This window comes from Canis lupus, chromosome 25 (assembly GCF_011100685.1).
Source record: "Canis lupus familiaris isolate Mischka breed German Shepherd chromosome 25, alternate assembly UU_Cfam_GSD_1.0, whole genome shotgun sequence".
Taxonomy (NCBI): domain Eukaryota; kingdom Metazoa; phylum Chordata; class Mammalia; order Carnivora; family Canidae; genus Canis; species Canis lupus.
The window spans coordinates 48,512,933-48,535,348 of NC_049246.1; the positions used below are offsets into that span (position 1 = coordinate 48,512,933).

The following is a 22,416-nucleotide window of genomic DNA, read 5'->3' on the forward strand; positions in this document are numbered from 1 at the left end:
CCGCCGAGCCCCCCGGGTCCCCCCCGCCCCTCCTCCGAGGCCCCCCCGCCCCTCCTCTGAGCCCCCCCCGGGTCTCCCCCCCCGCCCCTCCGCCGAGCCCCCACCCTGGGTCTCCACCCCCGCCCCTCCTCCGAGCCCCCCCCGGGTCACCCCCTCCTCCGAGCCCCCCCCGGTCCCCCCCTCCGCCGAGCCCCCCCCCTCCGCCGAGCCACGGGCCCGCTGACGCCATGACGCCGCGGCGGAGCGAGGGGCGGAGCGGCCGGGCGGCCCGAGGGGGGCGGGCGCGGCGGGCGCGGCGGCCCCGGGCGCGGATGGACATGGGCTCGCAGGGCTCGGGGCGCAGGCGGCCCCCCACCCGGGAGCGGCTGACGGCGGAGGACGACGCGCTGAACCAGATCGCGCGCGAGGTGGGCGCCCGGCGGGGGGTCGGTCGGTCGGTCGGTCGGTCGGTCCGTCGGTCCGTCGGTCTGTCGGGCGGCGCGGTCCGGGCGGGAGGTCGGCGGGCGGGCACGGGTCCTCGGGCCGCGGGGACAGGCCTGGCCAGGGCTCCCGGGGCCGCCGTCCTCCGGGGGGGCGGGGGGCGGGGTGCAGGGGGCGGGGCGCGGGGGCGGGGGGCGAGCGCCCGCTCTGTCGCCCGGGGAGGTGGCAGCCGAGCCGCAGGGGGAGGGAGGAGGCCGGGGCCGCCCCAGGCCACATGGCGCTCGCTGCCCACACGGCCTGGTTGCGTCCTGCCCGCGGGTCACCGACGGTCACGCAGGTGCAGCTGCGGGCTGAGCTGCGGGCTGAGCTGCGGGGTGAGCTGCGGGGTGGCCGCCAAGCCTCCCTCTGCCGCTGAGACGCTTTCCCCCCGGAGCTTCCTGGGCCGCGTCTGAAAGGCTCCCATTGAACTCATGGTCGCACCTTAAAGGAGCGCCGCGTGCGCGTCTGTGCAGGTGCCTCCCCCCCAGGCCCCCGCCTTCTGGTGAAACAGCCGGTGACGGTGACGTGGGACAGTCTGGGACAGTCGCCCCTCGGGTTGGCGCAGGGGAAGCGGAGCCCAGTCCTTGAGTTTGCTCGCAGGCCCTTTTGCACCTCCCCAGGTCCCAGTGCGCCCACCGCGCAGACTGTATAAGCAGATGCGCCTCATCCCTCCTCTTGCGCTTCCTTCCAATCCCCGCAGGACGTGGCCCTAGTCTGAGTATGGCTGTTGGCACATGGAATAACTTCCAGACCATTCAGGCTGTGGGCTCTGGTTGCCTCCCTCGGCTGCTTGCCGAAGTCCACTCTATAACCCGTCCCTCCTGCTTTTCGTGGTGATGCTTGATTTTGCTTTTATGGACATCCGGCCCTCAATCCGTATGTGTTGAATATTGAAATGGGTAAAGACTTTGGTCCTCCTCTGTATGAAAAGGGAAAGGGCTTTCCAAGCAAACTCTTATACATCCCTGAAAACCCACTGTAGATTGGTGTCCTCCCAGAGACCGCCCCCATCACCCCAGGCAAGTCTCCCTCCCCGCCTCCACTTGGCTCCTTACACCTGGTGTGGGGGCCACCTCGCCTCAGCTGTATTTGTTCACCCTGTAGAAGGTGACGCCCAAGCAGGAGATACCTTACTCACTTGCCTGTCCGCAGAGCTCCGCACAGCCTCAGGCATGTGCTAGGTGCTCCTAGGCACGTTGCGTTATTAGACAAAAGAAGTACCAGGACTTAAAGTACATTTGGCTAAATAAAGACATTGGCTAAATGCAGGTAGCTTGAATGTAATCCCCACCCCTATGAGGACAGTCACTCAGGTATGTGTTTGACTGGAAACCAAACAAGTGTCCTCAGAAGGCCAGAGGTGACTGATGATCCCTGGGCCCTGTCTTTCCGTCAGTGCTTATGGACAAAGGAATGAGCAGTACGAGAGCTCCCGAGGTCTACCTCGCATCTGCTGGTGTGGGTTGGAAGGAAAGGCTAGGGATGCTCTCTGGGCTGACGTCCTCGAGGTCCCGAGGACTGGGACCCCGTGTCCCTGCCCACCAGCCAGGGAGATGCAGTTGGCAGTGACAGGTTCAGACTGGGGAGTCAGTGCTGGGCTGTGAAACTGCACACACCTCACAGAAGAGCTATGCGATCCTGGGGGAAGTGAGTCACTCGGCCCCTCTCAGCGTCTGTTCTCATGTCTCTAGAGTGCGGGAAACAAATCCCCCTTGGCGCTCAGTCAAGATTAAGAAAAATGACCATCAGACATACGGTGACTAACAGGGTGAGTGTAAGCCCCACCCACCTGCCCTCCTGATCAAACCAACCACAGATTGGCTTGGTTCAGGTGTGAGTGGCAGGTATCTATAATGTTGCAGGTGCAACGTGTAATGTTTCACCACCGATTGAACGATATTTCCCGACTGTAAAAATTAGAATCGCTGTTCAAATGGCAAGTGTCTTTTCACCATCGAGTTCTTGAGTTCTTATAAAAATTAACAAAATTTTCTTGAGTTTAGTCCATTCCTGTTCGCTCATTGACTCAGCGGATGCGTGCCCTGCTCTCTAAACACCTGTCCTGGGGGGACTGGGATTCGGGGATGGAGCTGAAGAGGATCCGCCCACGAAGAGTTGGGTCAGGACGGGTTCTGACCCCAAAGATCAGTAACAGTAGAAGATAGGAAGAGATCTGGTATTAAAAGGGCGTGGATATTGTGCCCGGAAAAGTTTGGAAGTGAGAGTTCCAGCTTATTGAGGGGCCTAGGAATGGCCCTGAGAGGCAGCTTCCTGGGGGACGTGGCATCTGGAGTTATTCTCAGTGACAGAAACGCTGACCTGGACTGGCGGCGATGTGTATCCACCAGGGGAAATACTTTGGCTGGAGCACGGATTCCTGGGCAGCCCCACCCGTGGCCCCTTCTCTCCATAGCACCTTGCAGCTGGCTCTGCTGCGCTGTCCCCTTTGGGTGGCCTCGCCTTCAGGCTGACTGGCGGCCCTGCTCCCGCGCTGCTCCCCGCGAGCCCAGGCCCAGGCCCTCTCCTGAGAGCTGGAAGTATCTTCCCCGACAGATCTCCACGCGGCTCCCTGGCTACCCCCGAGCCAAACTGTGACCAGGACTGTTGACTCAATCAATGGCCCACACCAGTCCCTGTCCTCCCTCCAACCAGGCCCGTCCTGGAGATGGGGGAAGTTGGCTGCTGCCTCTGAAGCATTTGCAGGGGTGAGGGGACCTGAATGAACACTGGGGACCATTTTAGAGGGTGACAGGAGGGTGAGTGGACATGCGTCAGGGAACATGCCCTCTAGAGAGTAAATGGAGCATTCTGGGCTGAGGTTACAGGGAGGGCAGGGGGGAGCGGGGTCACCAGGCAGCAGGCAGAGCCAGCGGGCAGGGCTGGGGGGCTCAGCGGCCCCCGCGGAGGCCTCTGGAACTCTGGACACCCGCCTGGAGCAGCGCCTGCCGCGTGGAAGGTGACAGTTCCTATTTCTGCAGCTCGGTTGTGGGGCAGCCTAGGCAGGTGTATGGTAAGCGTACTTGGAACTTGAGAACATCCGTAGATGCCTTAGGAGCCCAGGTAGCTCGGCTTCCGAGGTGGGATTCGGGCAAGACGTTGTCAGGAGGAAGGTCCTGTGGGCGCTGGGAGCTGCTCCGCCGCTGGAGGTGTGAACAGGGGTTGTCACACCCTGGGGAAAGGGGCTTCCAAAGCACATCTGTTTTTTTCTCCTGCAGTGTTGAACATTCCGCTCAAGGATTTTGGTAGCATCCCAAGCTCCCCTCCAGCTCTGTGCCGCCGAGGGGGGCGATTCTGCGCTCCCCGTGCCTGGGGCCACTCAGGGTATCCCTCTCAAATGGGAAAGTGGTGACAGTATTTATTTATTTTTAAAGATTTATTTATTTATTTATGATAGACATAGAGAGAGAGAGAGGCAGAGACTCAGGAGGAGGGAGAAGCAGGCTCCATGCCGGGAGCCCGACGTGGGACTCGATCCCTGGACCCCAGGATCGCGCCCTGGGCCAAAGGCAGGCGCTAAACCGCTGAGCCACCCAGGGATCCCCTGGCGATAGTATTTAAAAAATAATAATAATGATGACATGCGAGCTGCATTGGAAACTAGCTTGCGGGCCCTTTAAGCGCGGTGGGGAGTGAGGCACCCCCTGTCCACCGGGGTGGATTCCTGTGACTGTCCCCAGGGCCTCCTCTGCGCGCAGGTGGCGCCCACCGGCTCCCTCCTGGTGGCGGGGCCGATTCCTGGTGCCCGCTGTCCACCGGGGTGCCCAGTGCACAGGAGTTGCTGTGGAGGAGGGGCCTGACACCCAGCCGGGCCGCCTGCAGCTGTCGCCAAGCGGTGTGAGGATACCAAACATCCCCTCCCTTGTTCCAAGTCCCGGCTCCCTGTGGGATGGGGCCGCCTCCTGCCCCTGCCCGGCCGCTGCCTCACCCCTCTTTTGCCGGCTGTGCTCCCTGATACAGACCCGCATACAAATCCTTGCCTCAGGCTCTGCTTCTGGGGACCCCAACTTAGGAAGGCCGCAGGCTTCATTCTGCGTCGTCCTATTATTATGGGACATTCTCATCCTGCCACCCCTCCCGTCTCAGCGCCCGCGGCCCTCACCCCACGTGTCCCAGCTAGTCTTCCTAGGCCAGCTCGTCTTCAGGGACCCATCTGCTTTCTCCTGGAGCCACAAGGTGCTGAGAGCCGAGCTGGGGGTTGGGCACACACGTCCTTTTCCAGGCGGCCCCCGGAATCTGGTTCAGCTGGGCGCCTCGCCTCACCTTCCTCTGCTCTCAGCAGATCCGGCCCCCTCCGGGCCCTGTGGGTGTGGGCCCTGCCCTCAGTGGGAGGGCGCGGACGCCAGCCTTTCCCCGGACCTGCTCTTGCGGCTGCGGCCCACTTTGCTTCCTTTGAACCGTCCCCCTAATGCCTTTGTTCCAGGGGACGTTGCTTTGCTGAGGCGGGCCAGCAGCTGAGCCCGCAGGCCTGTGGCGGGTGGCGTCATCTGGTGTTCTCAGGCCCTTGTGCACCCCCCCCTTCTTCCGGGGAGTGGGAGCCGGTGAGGGGAGTGGGCCCAGCAGGCAGGAGAGCCGCCCGGCCCCAGTTCTGAAGCAGCCACCCAGGAGTGGCCCTGGCCTCCCCGGGCCCATCCTCCCAGGACAGACACGCACATCCTGCTGCACCATCAACAGCGTCGGGAATGTGACAAGACAAGCATCCTGGGAGGGTCTTTCTCAGTAGGTCTGGGCCATCGGGGAGCTGCACACGCTGCTCCTGGGACCTTGGGCCGTCGCCGCGATTCCCAACAGGATGGTTCTGGTTGGAGGGGATCAGAAACTCTGCCGGTGGCCGGTGGCTGGCGGGCCGCGCCCCACAGCTATTTCTGTCAGAGTGCCAGCTGTCTCCCTCCCCCTTTCTGGGTGACCCTCATGGTTCATCGGTTTCGTGGTTAGAGCTGCGACGTGTGCGTGGGTGACACACAGAGGTGGCACGGCGGGTCGACGTCAGGGCCTGGATTCCAGTTGAGCCTGTCAATCATGAGCCTGGTCGGGGTGTAGGGTTGGAAAGGGGGCAGGGGGAAACTGAGGTAGCTTCTGAGGCCTGCAGGGTGCCAGATGCTCCCCCAAAAAGTTCCCCCCGTCATTACCTTAAGTCCCATCAGCAGACTTTAGAGTATCTCTGTCTGACATAGAGAAGCGGGCTCAGGGGGGCTGGTGACTTGCCCAAGGTAACCCGGAAGGGGCCGTTCAGCATCCAGGCTGCTTCCTCTTCCTGGATCCAGTCCTTGGCTCCATCCAAGGCCTGACTACCAGCCGAGTCCTGCCATCGAGCCGACTGGCTTCCCATCTCTGAGACTGTTGTCCCCAGCCGACCTCGGGCCATCGGGTGTCACATTTCATGGGAGAGTCAACATCCTTCTGTCCTTGCATCCTTTGTCTCTCTGCATTTTTTCATTCTCTCAACTTCTAAAATGTAATGTTTATTTAACGAAGGTAATCTATGTCTTTACCCTTGTCCCACATTCTCAGGCCACTCTCCACCCAGCAGCTGGTGAGCCTTTAAAATATGTCAGCTCCTGTCGCCTCCCTAATTAAAACTCTCCAACGGCGTCTCATATCACTGCGTAAAGGCCAGGTTCTTAATGGCCTGACAGGACCCCGAACGATCTGGCGATTGGCCCCGTGTTTATAAATAACCTGTGTGCACACTCTATTGATCGTCCATCCAAGGGTGGCCACTGCCCGCCGGCTTCCTGGCTGGGAGGATGGGGCCCCACTCGGGCCTCCCCCCAGCTTCTTGCTCTCCTCATCTTCACACCACAGTTATGTTGTAGTAGAACCTCAGGCTGGTAGAGAGTACGTGCTCATAGGGTCAGATTCCTGAATCCAAATCCTGGTCCTCGTGGGTGGCTCCATGACCTAGGGCAAGTTGCTTCATTGCATGGTGCCTCAGTTGTCCCGTAGCTCAGACGGGAAAGTTCTGAGTGCACCTCCCATGGGTGTTTATGAGAATCAACGAGCTGTTTCGTGAAAAGACCTCAGCACGAGGACGGGAGCCTAATAAAGGCTGGTGGTGACAGTGATGTCACACGTGGTGTGCCTGCGGAGCCAGGCGGCATGCTCTGAGGTCCTGCCCTTGGGTGGTTTTCTGCCTTTTCTGGACTTCATGACTTGTATTTTTTTTTTTTTAATTGCTCTTCTGTCTCCAGGTCGGTCACATCTAGTTCTTCAAAAACTTCAACAGGACCCCTCAGGGCACTATTTCCTGTGTGAGTCGACAAACCAGACAAGCTACCATTTCCCCTTCATCCCCTCCTGGATGTGGACCCTGGAGGCGCCTGTCCTCGAGACCCAGGCTCTCTGGGCACTCCCAGGACTTGCCATTCCCTGTGCCACCATCCTGACAGTTCCCCTTGCCGCTTTTCTGTTGCTGCTGGGTCCCTCTTCGCCAGATTCTGTGTTGTCCTCTTCCTTGGATTGCGATCTCATTTTGCTGGAACACGTCCTTCAGTAGATTCCTGAGAAAGAATGCCTTTTCTAAGAGTTTTCATATCTGAAAATGTCTTTATCCTACCCTCTCATGCTTGATTGATGGTTTGGCTGACGATAGTGTTCTAGGTTAAAAATAATTTCCCAAAGAACGACAAAGATTTCTATGTATTCTTTGAAATGCTTTCCAGCATGTATTGTTATGCTGGAAAGAAGCGTATGTGCAGAAAATAAAACTAGCGTGCTGTCCCTTTTGTGAGAACGGTGGTGATTTGTTTGCATTGGTGCAAAGAAACCCTGGGAGAACAAGCAGAGTGTGGGATGTGAGTGGAAGCAGATTTGTCAGGTGTCCCTTTTCATGCTTTTTGGATATTTTTAAAAAATATTTATTTGAGAATGAGCAATCATGCATGGGAGGGAGGGGCAGAGGGAGAAGGAGAGAGAGGATCTCAGGCAGACCCCCTGCTGAGCGCCAGGCTCCATCCCAAGAACCTGAGATCACGACCTGAGCAGAAATCAAGAGTGGGACGCCCACTTTATTATTCAATAAATAAAATAAATTCACAGTTACCAAGACAGTAAAATTGAAAGCTATTTTCCACCACAATTTTAAGACATTTCTTTCCACTTGATTCCAGCCTCCGGGATTGCTCTGAGAATTTTGATGCATTGTGTATTTCCAGCATCTTGTATAGTCTCTGTTTTTACTCTCTAGAAGCTCTTAGGACCCCCTCTTGATCTTTAGTGCTCTGGGTGGGTTCTTTTCTGTTTATTAAGCATTCATTGAAGTCATTGGATCTGAAAACTTGTATCCCAAAGTTCTGGGAAGTTTTCTGAATTTCCCCCTCCCCACCATCATTTCCTCTATTCTCTTTTACAGCAGCTCCTTTGCTGGGAGTAACTTTCTTTTCATTCCCAATCTCTAACTTTCTTCTCCTGGTGATACCTTATGGGAGATTACTCAGCTTTATCTTCCACACCTTATGCTAAACTTATCCATTCTATACTTAATTTCTAAGAGGGTTTTTTTTTTTTTTGGCTATTGTTCTTTGTTCCTTTTTATGGCATCCTCTCTGATTCACAAATGTGGCACCTTTTCTTGTCGTTCTGAGGAATGTTAACTTGTTGTTTTCTCCAAAACTCTTCTTCTGTCCCCCCATTATGGGCTGTTTCTTTTTGTCCTTTGTCTGTGGCGGCCTCTATTGTTCATCTTGAAGCCTCTCCCAGATGCGTGGTGATCCTTGGCCATCCTTTCCGGTCTGAGGACGAGGCACTAAAACACCATGAGGACAGTTTGTGCAAAAGCCAGGAGGGGAGGTGCCGCAGGGTGTGACCAGGACAGCACCGGGGGTGCAGTAGGCTGGCTAAGTGCAGGTACATCGACTACCTCCTCAGGGCACAGGCACACAGCCAGGATGGGAACCCACATCCCCCGCAAGGCTAGTGCCCTGGACAGTGTCAGTGTTAGAAGAGAATATTGCTTAATGCTAACAAACCAAACCTCTGTAATTTGGTGCCTATAGGTAGAGTTTTGTTTCTGATTAAGAGGGTGGTGGGATTGAGAAGAATGTTGAAAATTAATCAGAGGGCACCTGGGTGGCTCAGTTGATTAAGTGTCTGCCTTCAGCTCAGGTCACGATTCCAGGCTTCTGGGATCTAGCCCTGCAGGGGAGCCTGCTTCTCCCTCTCCCTCTTCCCCTCCCTCTGCTTGTGCTCTCTCTCTCTCTCTCTCTCTCTCTCAAATAAATAAATAAAATATTTTTTTTAAAAAAGAAATTTTATCTGAGACTTATACCAGGACAGAATAATTTCTAATGTCCATACAGCCCAGACAAAGGGAACTGGTCATTATGATATTCTTTTGCTGGGAGTGGAATAAAACATCAAACTAGGTTGAGCAAACAAATGGAGGTAGAAAAAATATAATTTTCATAGCTTCAGGCATCCAGGATAATTCATTTATTTGTTTGGAAAGTTCTCTAAGATGTGAGCTATAAAGCAAACATGAAATACCTGGAGAGTTTAGGTAGGCAGAATGTGATATGGTCCTGGCAGTGGGTAAACTCTCGGATCAGCAAGTACGTAGGAGCCAGAGCCGTTGAGTGGCTCCCCTGCAGGATTATATTGCGATGCTCCCACCCACTTCTTGGGCTGGGGGGTACGTGAAAAATCACACAGTGGTCGTGATAATATTTAAACCTAAAGGAACCAGGGGATCTGAAGTTTTTGTTTTGCTTTTAAGCTCCATCTCATAAGTTTGTCCTTATTTCATTTTATTTTTTTAACCATTGTCCCTGATTTCTTTAATTTTTATTTTTTGCCTGCTTTTATGATGAGATCCCTTGGGCACAGGGGAGGGTGGGGAGTTGGCCACTTTGACCGAGAGATGGGATTTCTGTGTTGACTGAACAGCTAACATGTCTCCATCCTGGATGCCCTACGATACTGCTTGAAATGATCCCAGATATATCTTCAAGTCGTCTGCGGCAGTGCTGCTGAGGAGGACTTTCTATGGTGATGGCTGTGTTCTCTCTGCCCGCCATGTACTGTGTGGCGGCTGAGCACGTGAACCATGGCTAGTGCACCTGAGAAATGCAGCTTAAATTTTTTTTTTAAGATTTTATGTATTTATTTACTTAGAGAGAGAGAGAGAGGCAGCATGAGCAGGAGGAGGGCAGAGGAGAGGGAGAGAGAATCCTCAAGCAGACTCCTGGCTGAGCACAGAGCCCGACGCGGGGCTGGACCAGGCACAGAGGAGGAGAGCCCGGGGGGGGCTGGCCGACTGCTGCCAGAGCCGAGTCCAGCCTGGGAACACGTGCAGGCCTGGGGGAGAGCACCCCCAGCCGTCCTGGGTGACCCCAGGAGCTTACTGTAACGAGCCTCCTTTCCTCTGTCTGTGGGAAGGGGGCAATGCTCCCGGGGGCTGTGTGGTCGTGAGTGGTGCCAGGGAGATGCAGACCGGCAGCCTGGTCCACGTGGGCACCGCCTGAACCCAGGGTCTTCAGCCTTCGGGGGGCTGTGTCCACCTCCAGAGAGAGACAGCAGCACCACGTGACTGTCAGGATGTGCCCAGAGCCACATCTCCAGGGGCAGGTGTGGGTCTCGCTCCTACAGGGCAGCTGAGCAGAGAGAGAGCGGGCTGTCGGAAGAACCCCTGGGAAGGACAGTGCCCGTGTGCAGGGCCAGGGCCCTGGGATAGCTTAGGTGGCTGCCAAGTGGGAGCCCGGGCAGCTGCCACTTCAGCTCCTCGTGCACCTTCAGGGCCACAGAGCTCCGCAGGGTCTCAGCACGTGTACAGGTTATTTATTTATTTATTTATTTATTTATTTATTTATTTATGATAGTCACACACAGAGAGAGAGAGAGAGAGAGAGAGGCAGAGACTCAGGCAGAGGAGAAGCAGGCTCCATGCACTGGGAGCCCGACGTGGGATTCGATCCCGGGTCTCCAGGATCGCGCCCTGGGCCAAAGGCAGGCGCTAAACCACTGCGCCACCCAGGGATCCCGGCCCGTGGTTTTCATTGGCACTTTTGCTTCTTGGCCTTGAAGTTAAGAATCAAGAGTAAGGGGCACCTGGTGGCTCAGTCATGAAGCATCTGACTTGGGCTCAGGTCACGATCCTGGGTCCTGGGATCGAGTCCTGCATCGGGCTCCCTGCTTGGTGCAGAGCCTGCTTCTCCCTCTCCCTCTGCACCTCCCCCTGTTTGTGCTGTCTCTCAAATAAATAAATAACATCTTTTAAAATATTTTTAAACTTAAAAAAAAGATAGATGTAAGACAGCAGCAGACATTTGCAGCTGCTTCGTTGTCAGGCAGCCTGCCCCCGGGGCCTGCGGTCCTCCTGCTGGAGGCGGTGGGCCACCCCACCCGGGCCTCATCCTGGAGGGTTTATCTTCTCAGAAGCCACTAAATGACCTGGGTGTCTGTCACCCGTGCCACGTGCGTCGCAGCGAAGTGGTGGTCGCGCGGCCGTCCCCTCTCGTCTTGGTTTCTCGGGTCCTTCCCGTTCCTTGTCTTTTGTGTCAGGGACTCCCAGCCTTGGCACCGCAGACATTCAGGGGGACCACTCTCTGATGGGGGGGGGGGGGCATCCGGTGCCTCATGGGACATTTAGCAGCATCCCTGGCGTCCACCAGGAAGTGACAACCGAAGTGTTCCAGATGTGGGCAGATGCTGCTGGGGATGAGAAGACCCCGTGGAGGAGCATGTCTTCCCTTTGCCCACCCTACGCTGCTCACACCGTGGCCCCTCAGCTCTGTCTGTGGGCACCCCTGCTCCGTGGGGACGGGGGGCACCCGCAGCCCTCCCTGCCCCCCCACACCCTCCCACACCCTGTGGTCTCCCAGGATCCTAGAAGTCAGCAGGTGCACCGTGCCCTGGAGGGCTGGACGGAAGGTTCCAGGAGCACCTGCAGACCAGGAGGCTGGGACATCAGCCACAAATTTGACGGCTCTGTCCACAGGTCAGGGGCCCCAGGGGTGACCTTCTGACTAGCAGGGGTCACGTCCTCACTCTGGCTGCTGGCCTCATGCTGGGGAGACTGAGGATGGGGAAGGCTGCTGGGACCTGTCTGGACACAGAGCCAGGTGCTTCCCCCTGAGTCCACCATTCTCCCCCAACCCCGAGGCTGGCATTTCCAGGGGGGCCCACCTGCTGGGAGAAGTCTCAGGACAGTAAGTGGCCAGGCTCACAATGATGCTTCTGTCCTGCTCGAGGCCCCCAAACGGGCAGGGAGCCCACGCGGACACGTTGTCCACTGAGAGCAGAGGCCTCTCCAGGGCACCTGTCCGCAGCACCCCCTCCCTCGAAATCCCAGGTGTGCTGCGGGAGGAGGGGGGAGGGAAGCTTCAGCCTTACTGGGGGGTGTGGCAACCCATCAGGACCCCAGAGCCCCCCCGCCCTAGGGAGCCCCCCAGATCTGAAGGGAGCTGGTGTGAGACAACAGGAAGCCCAGCGACAGCACACGTCTGTAGGATTACAGTCGTCCTCACATCTCCTCAAAGGCACGCTGCTCTTGCACTTCACAGCTGAACTCCTCAAAATAGATCTCGAGGCCGTGCTGGGGCCCAGACACTTGTTCTCCAGAAAGTGGTGCGCAGCCTCCACCTCTCCATCCTCTCCCGGGGCGGGATGGAAAATGGGTGCTGTCCCAACACTCTCCTCCCCTCCACCCTCTCCAGGCCCTTGGTCCAGGGCATGTGGGTCCCCCTCAGGCTCCGGGGGGTGAGGGGGGTGGGAACAGGAACAATTTAACCACGTGGCATATTCCCCTCTGTGGCTCAGACCTCTGGCTTCTGCTGCTGTGGGCCATTTGTGAAGGAAAACCCACCGCCTACCATCCCTCTCCTTAACGGAAAATTTGGCTTTTGGATTCCTCTTGGCCTAATAGACCTTTTTTGCTTGGAATTAATGTGTGTGTGTGTGAACAGTGTTACTATTTTAGTGTATCCGTTCTTCCCTAAACATTTTCCCAACTTTCCCTAAATAGAACATGGCGGTTCATGATCGCACCAAGTGGAGGACGGAGTGGGAGCCTTGCCTTGCAGCCTGGCAGGCCGTACCCTGTCCTCTCTAACTGGCTTCTTAAAATGATGTCACATAGGAAAGCGTAGCAGGTAAGAGCATCACGTCTGTGACAGACCCAAACCCAACTGAGTACATGTGAAGACCTGACTGGCTTCATCCGATGATCCATGAACGGGCAGCGTCCCCTCTAGAAGCAGAAGGGAGTCCCCCCCCCCGCCCCCACCCCGGGCTGGACGAAATGCAAGTCTTGTCTGGGCAGGAGGAGCAGGAACAGGAAGGGCTTGTTTCTGGCAACTCCTCCTCCGTGTGGAGGACGGCAGGATCCTTCTGGCAGGTCACCTCCCTGGTGCTGACCAGGTCATTCCAGACTGACCAGCTAAGGTCACAGTCCCGGGAGAGGCTGAAACTGCGGGTAGGTTGGGTCCTAAGTGTTGGTTTGCTGATGCGGGGCTCAGCACAAGTGACTCCATTTGGAGGACTGTTGTCCCTTTTTTGGTGCATGTAACCTACACCGTCTATTATATAGTAATAACTAAAATTCTGTTTATAACTAACTAGTAGTAACTAATAGCTAATTCCATTTAGCTGTTGACAAAGCTAATTTTGTACCCAGCTTTATAAAACTTGGGTTATTGAGTGTTGCCCCCTAAAAGGACTTCCCAGACACCATCAGGCTTCCTTTCTTCGCCCATGCCGTGTTCACGATGGGTGGTTGCTCTCTCCAGGGCCTGCCCTGCCACACAGGGGCTCTGGGACATGCTCCTTCCCTGGCTTGCAGCTTCAATTCCTCAGCTGTAGGGTGAAGACAGCAGTGGCTGGAGGCCTCAGGAGATGAGGCACATCGGTTGTCGGGGTCTGGGCCTCCTCAGGGACACCCAGTCCCCTCCACCCTCACGGGGCTGGCTCTCCCTCCTGGGAGGCCTCAGGCCTGTGCAGCTCCCACCCAGAGCCTGAGACGTGCAGTCCATGTCCCCACTCCTCCTGTCACACTTCTCCGCTGAGCTGCTGCTTCCTTTAGCAGCAGCGTCTCCCCATCAGAGAGGCGCTCACTGGGGGCTGCGCCAGGCCCCGTGGCGGGGGGACCCTGAGCCTCGCATGCAGGCAGGCGTCACTCAAGAACCACCTGCTGGGGGAATGAGGAAGCATGAAGGGGAATCCCTCTGCCGTGTGGTGGCCACTGTGCTTCTTACTGATATGAAACCCTTTGAATGTGGCTTTTTTCCTCCAAGTGGTTTGAGCTGCTTTTGTCAGAATTCACGCGTGGGTTACACGGAGTGGCTTTCACTGATGACTCCTCTTAAATCCCGAAGGCTCATCAGGGAGATAGAATCGTTCTGTCTTCATATTGGTAACCTGAGTTCATCTGCAGAGGCCCGCACCACCCACAGGCCACGGTACGGCTGTGCCACCGAGGCCAGGTCTGCATTAGTCACTTTGGGGCTTCTCTTGGCATGATAGCTACTTTCAGTGATGGACGGCATTGTGGGAAACCCTGAAATAACCAGTGAAATACATTTCCCTCCTGATTCCCATGATTAGAGATATTTTGCAAACCCTTGAGAAAACACAGCCTAGCAGGTCAGAGTTGACCTCTTGAGTCAGAAGACCTGGGTGTGAAGCCTGATGTCACCGTTCACTGGCTTTGCCACCTGGGACAGGCCACGTGGCCCCTCGGTGTTGCCGCCATAAAGCGGTGGTGATGATGTGTGGTTGTGAGGACCAGATGAGGGGACACACATGGTGCTTGGGACAGGGACTCCTGCTGCTCATCAAGGCACCATGTCTCCTCACACACACACACACACACACACACACCCTCTAAAACGAGGCAGGGGGTCATTCTGGTCACAGCCGTGTGTGGTCAGTCGCCACCTGCCTGCCACCCACCCACATTTATAGCGATCCGGACTGACAGACGGAGGGTTGGCTCCCGCCCTCACCTCCAGGCTGCAGGCTCTGAGCTGCCCGCCGAGGGAAGGGGATGGGGGTAGGGTGCCCGGGGAACAAGCCCCACTCAGCTTTGGTCCTCGACTGCAAAGACCTGCTTTGCCTGTCTCACACCTGCTGCCTGTCTCACAGCGTTCACATGAGGCGCAGATGAGAAAATATTTGAGATCATGCACACAGAGCCTCAAGGGCTTTGCAAACAGAAAGTGGCGGTGGCATTATTGTCAGAAAAGTGTAAAGAGATTCGTAACACTTAGATGTTTGGGGCTAGTTTGTAGCTGCTTCCGAACTTGGGCAGGTGCTCACTGACCCTGCGCGTTGGGCATTTTTCCTCATGCAGGGCACTCTCTGTTTCTCTTCCGGTGGTGCTGTTGCTTTCTTCTCCGGGTGGGGAGGAAGCAGGTGGAAGCCTAGTGTGGGAGTCAGGAAAGGTGGGCGAGTTGTGGGGGGATGGACAGGAGCCGTTGTCTGCAGGCGGTCCTCCTCTGGGCTTCCAGACCCGATGGTGTCAGGTCCTCGTGGAGGCGAGGGGGGAACAGACGAGGGTCGCCATGACCACGACGACCACAGACCCACACATTCCAGGCTCGTCGGGGAGGGCCCAGGCCTTCTCTAGCCTTCACTGACACCTCTTTGTGCCTCACATTCCCTGCATTCCGACCAAGTGTGCAGCCTGCATAGTGCCGGGAACGCATAAGTGCTACCAGACGGTCTCGTGAGAGAACAGCTTCTACTCTTTGCACGTGGAATAGGTCAGCTTATCAGCTAGATGGTTCTAGTCACTCAGATGGAGACGTTCCCAATAGCTTCTCTGAACTAAGCAGCTGTTGAGTTGTTTGACCAACTTAGAAGACAAAGCACGATGAGTTGGAATTGAGGGCGGTTGAGCGTACCTCAGATCAATGGTCCTCAAAATGTGGCCTCTGGACACACAGTACCCACACCACTGGGAAGGTGCCAGAAATGCTGCGTCTCATCATCCATCCTCCTGCATCAGAGCCTCTGGGGTGAGCCCGGCCATCTGTGCTCAGGAAAGCCCCCCAGGTGGTTCTGATGCACACCCCAGTTTCAGAAGGGCTACGTCAGATGAGCTGATGCTGCTGGTGAGTCTGCTCTTACCGAGCTGAAGAACAGCATTGACACTGGTATTCCTGATTAGAACAGCATGGCTTTTTCCTGCTCAAGTGCCTGAGGACTGGATCCCTCGTTCCAGTCGCAAATAGATGTGTCATCATGCGCTTGCTTCAGCCCGGCAAGGCTGCCATCAAGGAGATGCCCCTTCTGAGAGTGGGGCAGCCATCCCTCCTCCCTGGACAAGAGCCTGATGGATGGATGAATGGACAGATGGATAGGTGGATGGATGGATGGATGGTTGGATGGATGGATGGTTGGATGGGATGGGTAGATGGATGGATGGATGGATGGATGGATGGATGGATGGATGGACAGGTGGATGAATGATGAATGGACAGATGGATGGACAGATGGATGGACGAGTAGATGGATAGCGTTAGCCTTACATCAGTTGCATCTGAAAGTTCAGTGTCTTCTGAAACTAGAGCAAAATTTCAAAGATCGTCAGTGGTCACCTATATGTGAATGGAGATTTACCAGAAACCCATGGCTAGCAGGATCTAATTGGGCTGGGTGTTGAGTCTCTGTAGTGTGCATTTTGGTTCCACCTTCCCCAGGCCCACGTAGTGAGCCTCCTTGTTCCCCTTTCACATAACAGGACATAGGAGGAGCAGTAAGGCAGGCGGCCTTCTGTCCCTGTTCCAATTATCTGACAATTGCTCCATCTTTCCAGCTCCTTGTTTTTGTGACCTTTTCTCCCTTGTGTTTCTCCACTGACTTTTTGTATTATGTGTGCACTTGGAAAAAATCTGTGAATGATCCTGGTGATGGGGCTTTGATTTCATTGGACGGCATGTGGGCGATCGGGTTGCACCATGTATTGCCAGCGCCGTGAGCTCGCATTCCCTAAAAAGGCAAGTACTGTGTCCAGGAAAGCTCTCCTGAGGTTGATGGCACTCTACCAGGGCTGAAGAAACTTGGACCGTGTTTGTAGAACATTTTATTGTGTGGCTTCCCTGGTGGGGCGCAGGGTTTGGACTGGAGGAAGTTAGGTGTATTAATATATCCTGCCAGGTACAATAAATAGCTGTCTTTGCCTGACCTTAACCTCACGTAAGCGCCATGGTTCCAAAAAGCCCTGTGCTGACCTGCGTGTTAGAGGCGGTCGGAGGGCATGCCGGTGGAAATTACAATGAAGAGGTGTGGACATTTCTGTGAAATGTTCTCAGTTTAGATTTGCCTAATTAGACCGAGGTTATGGATCTGGGGGAAGGATTTCATGGAGCTGAAGGGCCCCCTTGCTCACATCACATCAGGCGGTGCACGATGTCACACGGCCTATCAGCGGTGATGTTGACCTGGACCACCGGGCCGAGCAGGGGACTGCCAGGGTCCTCCACCATAGGGGTAGTATTTTTCCCCTCCCCAGATCTGTTCCCTGGAAGCAAGTCCCTAAGTCCAGCCCCCACTCGGGGAGGGGACTTCGACTCCTCTTCCTAAAAGAATGTGTGATCCTGGGTTGAAACTTTCACCATAATTAGTAAATGTGAGAGCGCTCTTTGGAGGCTGAGCGGATATCCTGTGCCACCCTGAAGTCCGTCGGTGGATAAGTAATTCTTTGTCAAGTGTGGATGTGAAAAGCAGGTTATATGATGTGAGCAGTGAACCTGAGAGCCGGGATGGGGAGGCCCTTGAGTATGTTGTGGTGGCTGACGCGGCCTGATCGTGGCCCAGCCCCGTGGCCTCAGCCTTTTCCCCCCACTGCTGGCGCGCCGGCCGGCTCTCTGGGCCTCACCCGCGTCTGTGCCTGTTCTGCTCACCGCCGTGGGCGTGGACGCCCAAACCTTCCTTCCCGCTCCCGGAGCCCCTTCTCCGGCCTTCCACTGAGGCGCTGGCTTTCTCCTTAGTGTGGCCAGTAGGGGCCATGCCCCTTCGCAGTGTGAACCAGGTAGGCAGCGAAGTTAACGCTGTTACATTTTCGTTTTTGGAGGGATGGGGAGAGGCTTCATACCGAATTATTGTTCGAATGAAGGTCTTCCGTGATGAGTAGAAGGAAACGATGACTTTCTTCTTCACTCACTCTCACTCTTCACAAGCTGGTCATTTACGGCCTCAGTTGGAGGAGGGAGCTCAATTTTTAAAAGCACAGGTTTGGCTTGGCCCTGCTTATTGACACGTGACACTGACAGAGGAGCATCGCGTGGGGGACCAATCCCGTTACTGAGCCCAGGAGTTTTGCCACAACCCTCGGAAGCCGCCATCCAGTGGACGTGTTTGTGGCTCGTTTTGTGTCCTGCTGTCTGCCGTTAGCGTAACTGAAAACGACGGGAGAAGTCTGATGGGAAGAAGAGAAGCGAAAATACGGGTCTCTGTCTTTGGGAAAACATCTTTTTTTTTTTTTAAGATTTATTGATTTATTTGTTTATTTATTTATTTATGATAGACATAGAGAGAGAGAGAGGGGCAGAGACACAGGAGGAGGGAGAAGCAGGCTCCATGCAGGGAGCCCGACGTGGGACTCGATCCCGGGTCTCCACGATCATGCTCTGGGCCGAAGGCGACGCTAAACCGCTGAGCCACCCGGGGATCCCCCGTGGGAAAAACATCTTAAACACGAGTGTGCTGCCAAGACCCTGCGGTTTGAGGACAGGCGGCTGCACTAGGCGAGCCAGGGACCTGGGGTTCCCAGCGCCCGTGACTTAGAGGAGCAGCCTCGCCCTGGAGACGTGCGGCGGCAGGAAGCTTTTTCAATGTCCTCGCCGTAACTGAAAGCCACCTCGCTGCTATAAAATGCTGGCCCCGTCGGAGCGCCCAGCGAGCCGCCGTCCCTGCACCGGAGCAGGTCCCGCCTGGATGTCGCGGCCGCCGAGGGTCCGGGTGGGGCCCAGGCCGGGGCCTGCGGCGGCTTCCTGAGCTAAGATGACAATTTGCCGCGTGGCTTGACTTCCCCTCGCGGCCTCCCTGGCACGTGTGGCGCTGCTGGACGGCGCTGCACCTGCAGGAGAACGTCCTCCGGGCCTGGAGCCCGGCTCTGCGACCGCCGCTCTGTCCCCGGAGCGCAGGGAACCGCTCGGTCCTCCGCCGTCACCGCAGCGGCCTTCCCGGCAGCGTCACCGGATGGATTCCGTCTCGGGAAACCACCTTCCCTGCTCATCCGTGGGAAGCAGCTGCTCCCCGTCACGCTGCCCCACGGGAGGGCGCGACCTGGGCCCGACTTCAGGCTCCACTTGGAACCCCGGTTCCCCTGCCAGTTTCCAGCCCGTCGGCAGTGACTTCCCCACGTCACCCATGAGGGCCAGCATCGACTTCTTCCAAACTCTTCTTGATGTTGACGTTCTGACCTCTTCTCATTAATCACACATGTCTTTACTGGTATCTCGGAGGGTGGATCCTTTCCAGGTTTTCAGCTTACTTTGCCCAGACCCATCAGAGGAACCACTGTGACAGCCATGGCCTCATCGCATGTATTTCTTAAATAATGAGACTCGAAAGTCAAAATTACTCCTTAACCCGTGGGCTGCAGGACGGATGTTGGGTCAGCAGGCAGGAGAACAACATGAATTTCGTGGTCTCTCCGTCACAGCTCCTGGGTGCCCCGGAACATTGTCAGTGAGCCGTCATTTGAAAGGAGTCTTTTCTTGTGAGCAGTAGGTCTCAACGGTGGGCTTAAGATATTCAGTAAACCGTGCTGGGCACAGATGTGCTATCAGCCTTATAGAGCACAGGCCGAGTAGGTTTCCCATAATTCTGAAGGGCCCCCGGATTTCCAGAATGCTCAATGAGCACCGGCTTCAACTTAAAGTCACCAGCTGCATCAAGCGAGAGAGGCGGCCTGTCCTTTGAAGCCCTGAAGCCGGGCACTGACCTCTCTCTAGCTGTGGAAGCCCTAGATGACCTCTTCCTCCAACATAAGGCTGCTTCGTCTACAGGGGAGATCTGTTGTTTAGTGTAGCCACGGTCACTAGTTCTCTTACTAGATCTGGACACCTTGCTGCAGCTTCTCCATCAGCACCTGCTGCTTCACCTTACACCTGTATGTTATGGAGATGACTGGCTTCTTTCCTTAAACCTCCCGGACCAAGCTCTGCCAGCTTCCGACTTTGCTCCTGCAGCTGCTCCTCCTCCCTCAGCCTTCCCAGAATTAAAGAGAGTCAGGGCCTTGCTCTGGATTAGGCTTTGGCTTAAGGGAATGATCTTCTCTCCAGGCCACGAAAACTTTCTCCACATCAGCAGTGAGGCTCTTTTGCCTTCTTGTCATCGGTGTGTTCACTGGAGTGGCCCTTTTCATTTCCCCAAGGTCTTATCTTTTACACTCACAACTGGGATAACTGTTTGGTGCAAGAGGCCTACCCTTGACCCGTCTCAGCTTTCCACGTGCCTTCCTCACTAGGCTTCGTCATTTCTAGCTTTCGATTGAAAGTGAGAGACCTGCAACTCTCCTTTCACTTGAGCACTTAGAGGCCATTGTAGGGTTATTAACTGGTTGGCCTAATTTCAATATCGTTGTGTCTCAGGGAACAGGGAGACCTGGGGACAGGGAGAGAGATGGGATGGCTGGTGAGTGGAGCAGTCAGGACACACAGCGTATTGGTTAATTTTGCCATCTTACATGGGTGACGTTCATAGCGCCCCCAATTACAGTAGAAATATCAAAGATCACTGATCACGGGTCACCATTATAAATATTATAAGGAACAAGTTTGAAATATTGCAAGAATCACCAGAATGTGACACAGAGACACAAAGTGAGCAAATGTTGTTGGGAAAATGGTGCCAATGGACTTGCTCAACACAGGATTGCCACAAACCTTCCATTTGTAAAAACTGCATGTCTGTGAAGCACAACCAAGCAAAGCACAACAAAATGAGGTATGACTATAATAGTGAGTGACGGAACGCGAGAAAGATGGAAGAACGCAGGCCATACCGTTAAAGACGAAATGTCTGGATTGCAGAGAATTATAAGCCTCCAGGTAGAAAGCGTTGACACCGAATCACACAGAGCAGCATCAGGAATTGCATAAAAGCTGGCCTACTTGGTTCTTCCTCCTGTGATACGATACCTTCCCCCTCTTTCTTAGCTTAATTATTCATTGCGGGCACCCTTGGTGATAAGATCAAAATAACGACAGAACCCGTGGTATCGGCAGTGAACAAGTGCTCACGAAATCTTCACATAAGGGAGTGTATACACTGAATGTTTGGGCACCCCCAAATTCCTGTGTGGAAACCCTGATCTCTAGTGTGGCTGTATTTGAAGATGGGGTCTCCATAGAAGTAGTTATGTCTAAATGAGGTCATAAAGGTGAGGCCCTGATCCAGTAAGACTCGTGTCCTCATCAGAAGAGACACCAGGGAGCTCTCCCCATGCGTGCGCTCAAAGGAGCCACGCCAGCAGGGAGGTGGCTGTCTACAAGCCAGGTGGAGAGCCCTCAACGTAAACCAAGCTCACTGTCACCTTGATCTTGGATCTCTAGCCTCCAAAATCAGGTGGTGGCATTTTGTTCTAGCTGCCGGAGCAGACTACGACAGGTAGATACTGTTATTCTCACCTCAAAAGTGAAGAAACAGCCATAGAAAGGAGAAATGAGCTGCCCGGGTCATCTAGTATAAATCTGTGCACTCATCATCACATGGCTTTTCCACAGTTGACTCTTTTCACTCTGAATTCTCCTTTCTTTTAAGTGTTAATATTTGGAACCCTTGCATCATCAGGGTAGACAAGGTTAGGATGTGGGAGCAAGCACCCCAGATCTCAGAGGCCTAAAATGGCAAAGGGTTCTCTCTCTCTTGTCGGCACCAGACGCCCATCACAGGTCTGAGGGCCTCGGCACATGGCAGTCCCGCGGGGTCACTACTGGGTGACTTCCATTGTCCCCAGAGCAGGGCCAGAGGCCACTGACTTGTTCACTGGCTCTCAGCACTGCCACCCTGAAGTGACCGCACATCATTTCCAGACACAGACGGCAGGGAGGGTGCCCAGCCGGCTTCTCAAGCTGATTCGAGGGCCTCTGTGCACAGCAGAAAAGGAAGGAAGACCCATCAACAGGTGCAGGGCCGGACAGGAGACAATGCCCCTTCCCTTAGACAGGGCAGCCCCCGAGGGGATGGAGGGGGTGGGAAGCAGGGCTCGATCTCCCCCCATTGGCTTCAGAGCCTGGTGCGGCCGTGAGGGGCAGCCGCTGGACTTCCTTCCAGCCCCTCAGCCCGCTCTCCGGCGTGGGCCCTGACGGGGCCTGGCTCAGCTCAGGTGGCATGAAGGTTGCCTTCTTGAGTATCTTCATTGAGAAATTGGGGTCACGAGCAAGGCTGCGTTTCTCACTATTCCTGAAGCAGGAGCCGCTTCTGCTTGTGGACGTTTCCAGAATCTGGGGGAAGAACTTGGTCTTTCCTTTGATGTTCTGAAATACTGAGTGCTGGTTCTGAGTACTGCCGCCTCTGAACCTACAAACCTACAATTGAGATGACATAGAAATGCACCGCTTGTTTTGCTTGGTTCTGCTTTCTTTTCTTTTCTTTTCTTCTCTTTTCTTTTCTTTCTTTTCTCTCTCTCTTTCTTTCTTTCTTTCTTTCTTTCTTTCTTTCTTTCTTTCTTTCTTTTTTTTTGATAGAAAGGCGGGGAGGGGCAGAGGGAGAGAGAGAATCTTTTTTTTTTCTTTTTTAAAGATTTTATTTATTTATTCATAAGAGACACAGGCAGAGGGCGAAGTGGGCTCCATGCAGGGATCCCGATGTGGGACCCGATCCCAGGACCCTGGGGTCACGCCCTGAGCCTAAGGCAGGATACTCAACCACTGCACCACCCAGGCATCCCCAGAGAGGAGAATCTTGAGGTGTGCGTGGACCCCAATGCCGGGCTCGATCTCACAATCCTGAGATCATGACCCGAGTTGAAATCAAGGGTCAGATGCTCAGCTGCCTGAGCCCCCCCGGGCGCCCCTA

General features: G+C 55.2%; 1 protein-coding gene across 36 annotated transcripts in view; it reads left to right on the forward strand.

Annotated features, from left to right (window-relative positions):
* The first annotated feature begins 276 nt into the window (after positions 1–276).
* Positions 277–22,416, forward strand: part of LRRFIP1 (LRR binding FLII interacting protein 1) — a 139,211-nt gene continuing 117,071 nt past the window's right edge. For 21 of the 36 annotated variants that reach the window (XM_038574334.1, XM_038574309.1, XM_038574311.1 and 18 more), the window contains exon 1: positions 288–407. In XM_038574334.1, the coding sequence (XP_038430262.1) occupies positions 312–407 (96 nt within the window). In that variant the 5' untranslated portion in view covers positions 288–311. Of the gene's footprint in view, positions 408–22,416 lie in introns of all 36 variants that reach the window. The other 15 variants (XM_038574330.1, XM_038574332.1, XM_038574331.1 and 12 more) reach the window with 3 other exon arrangements.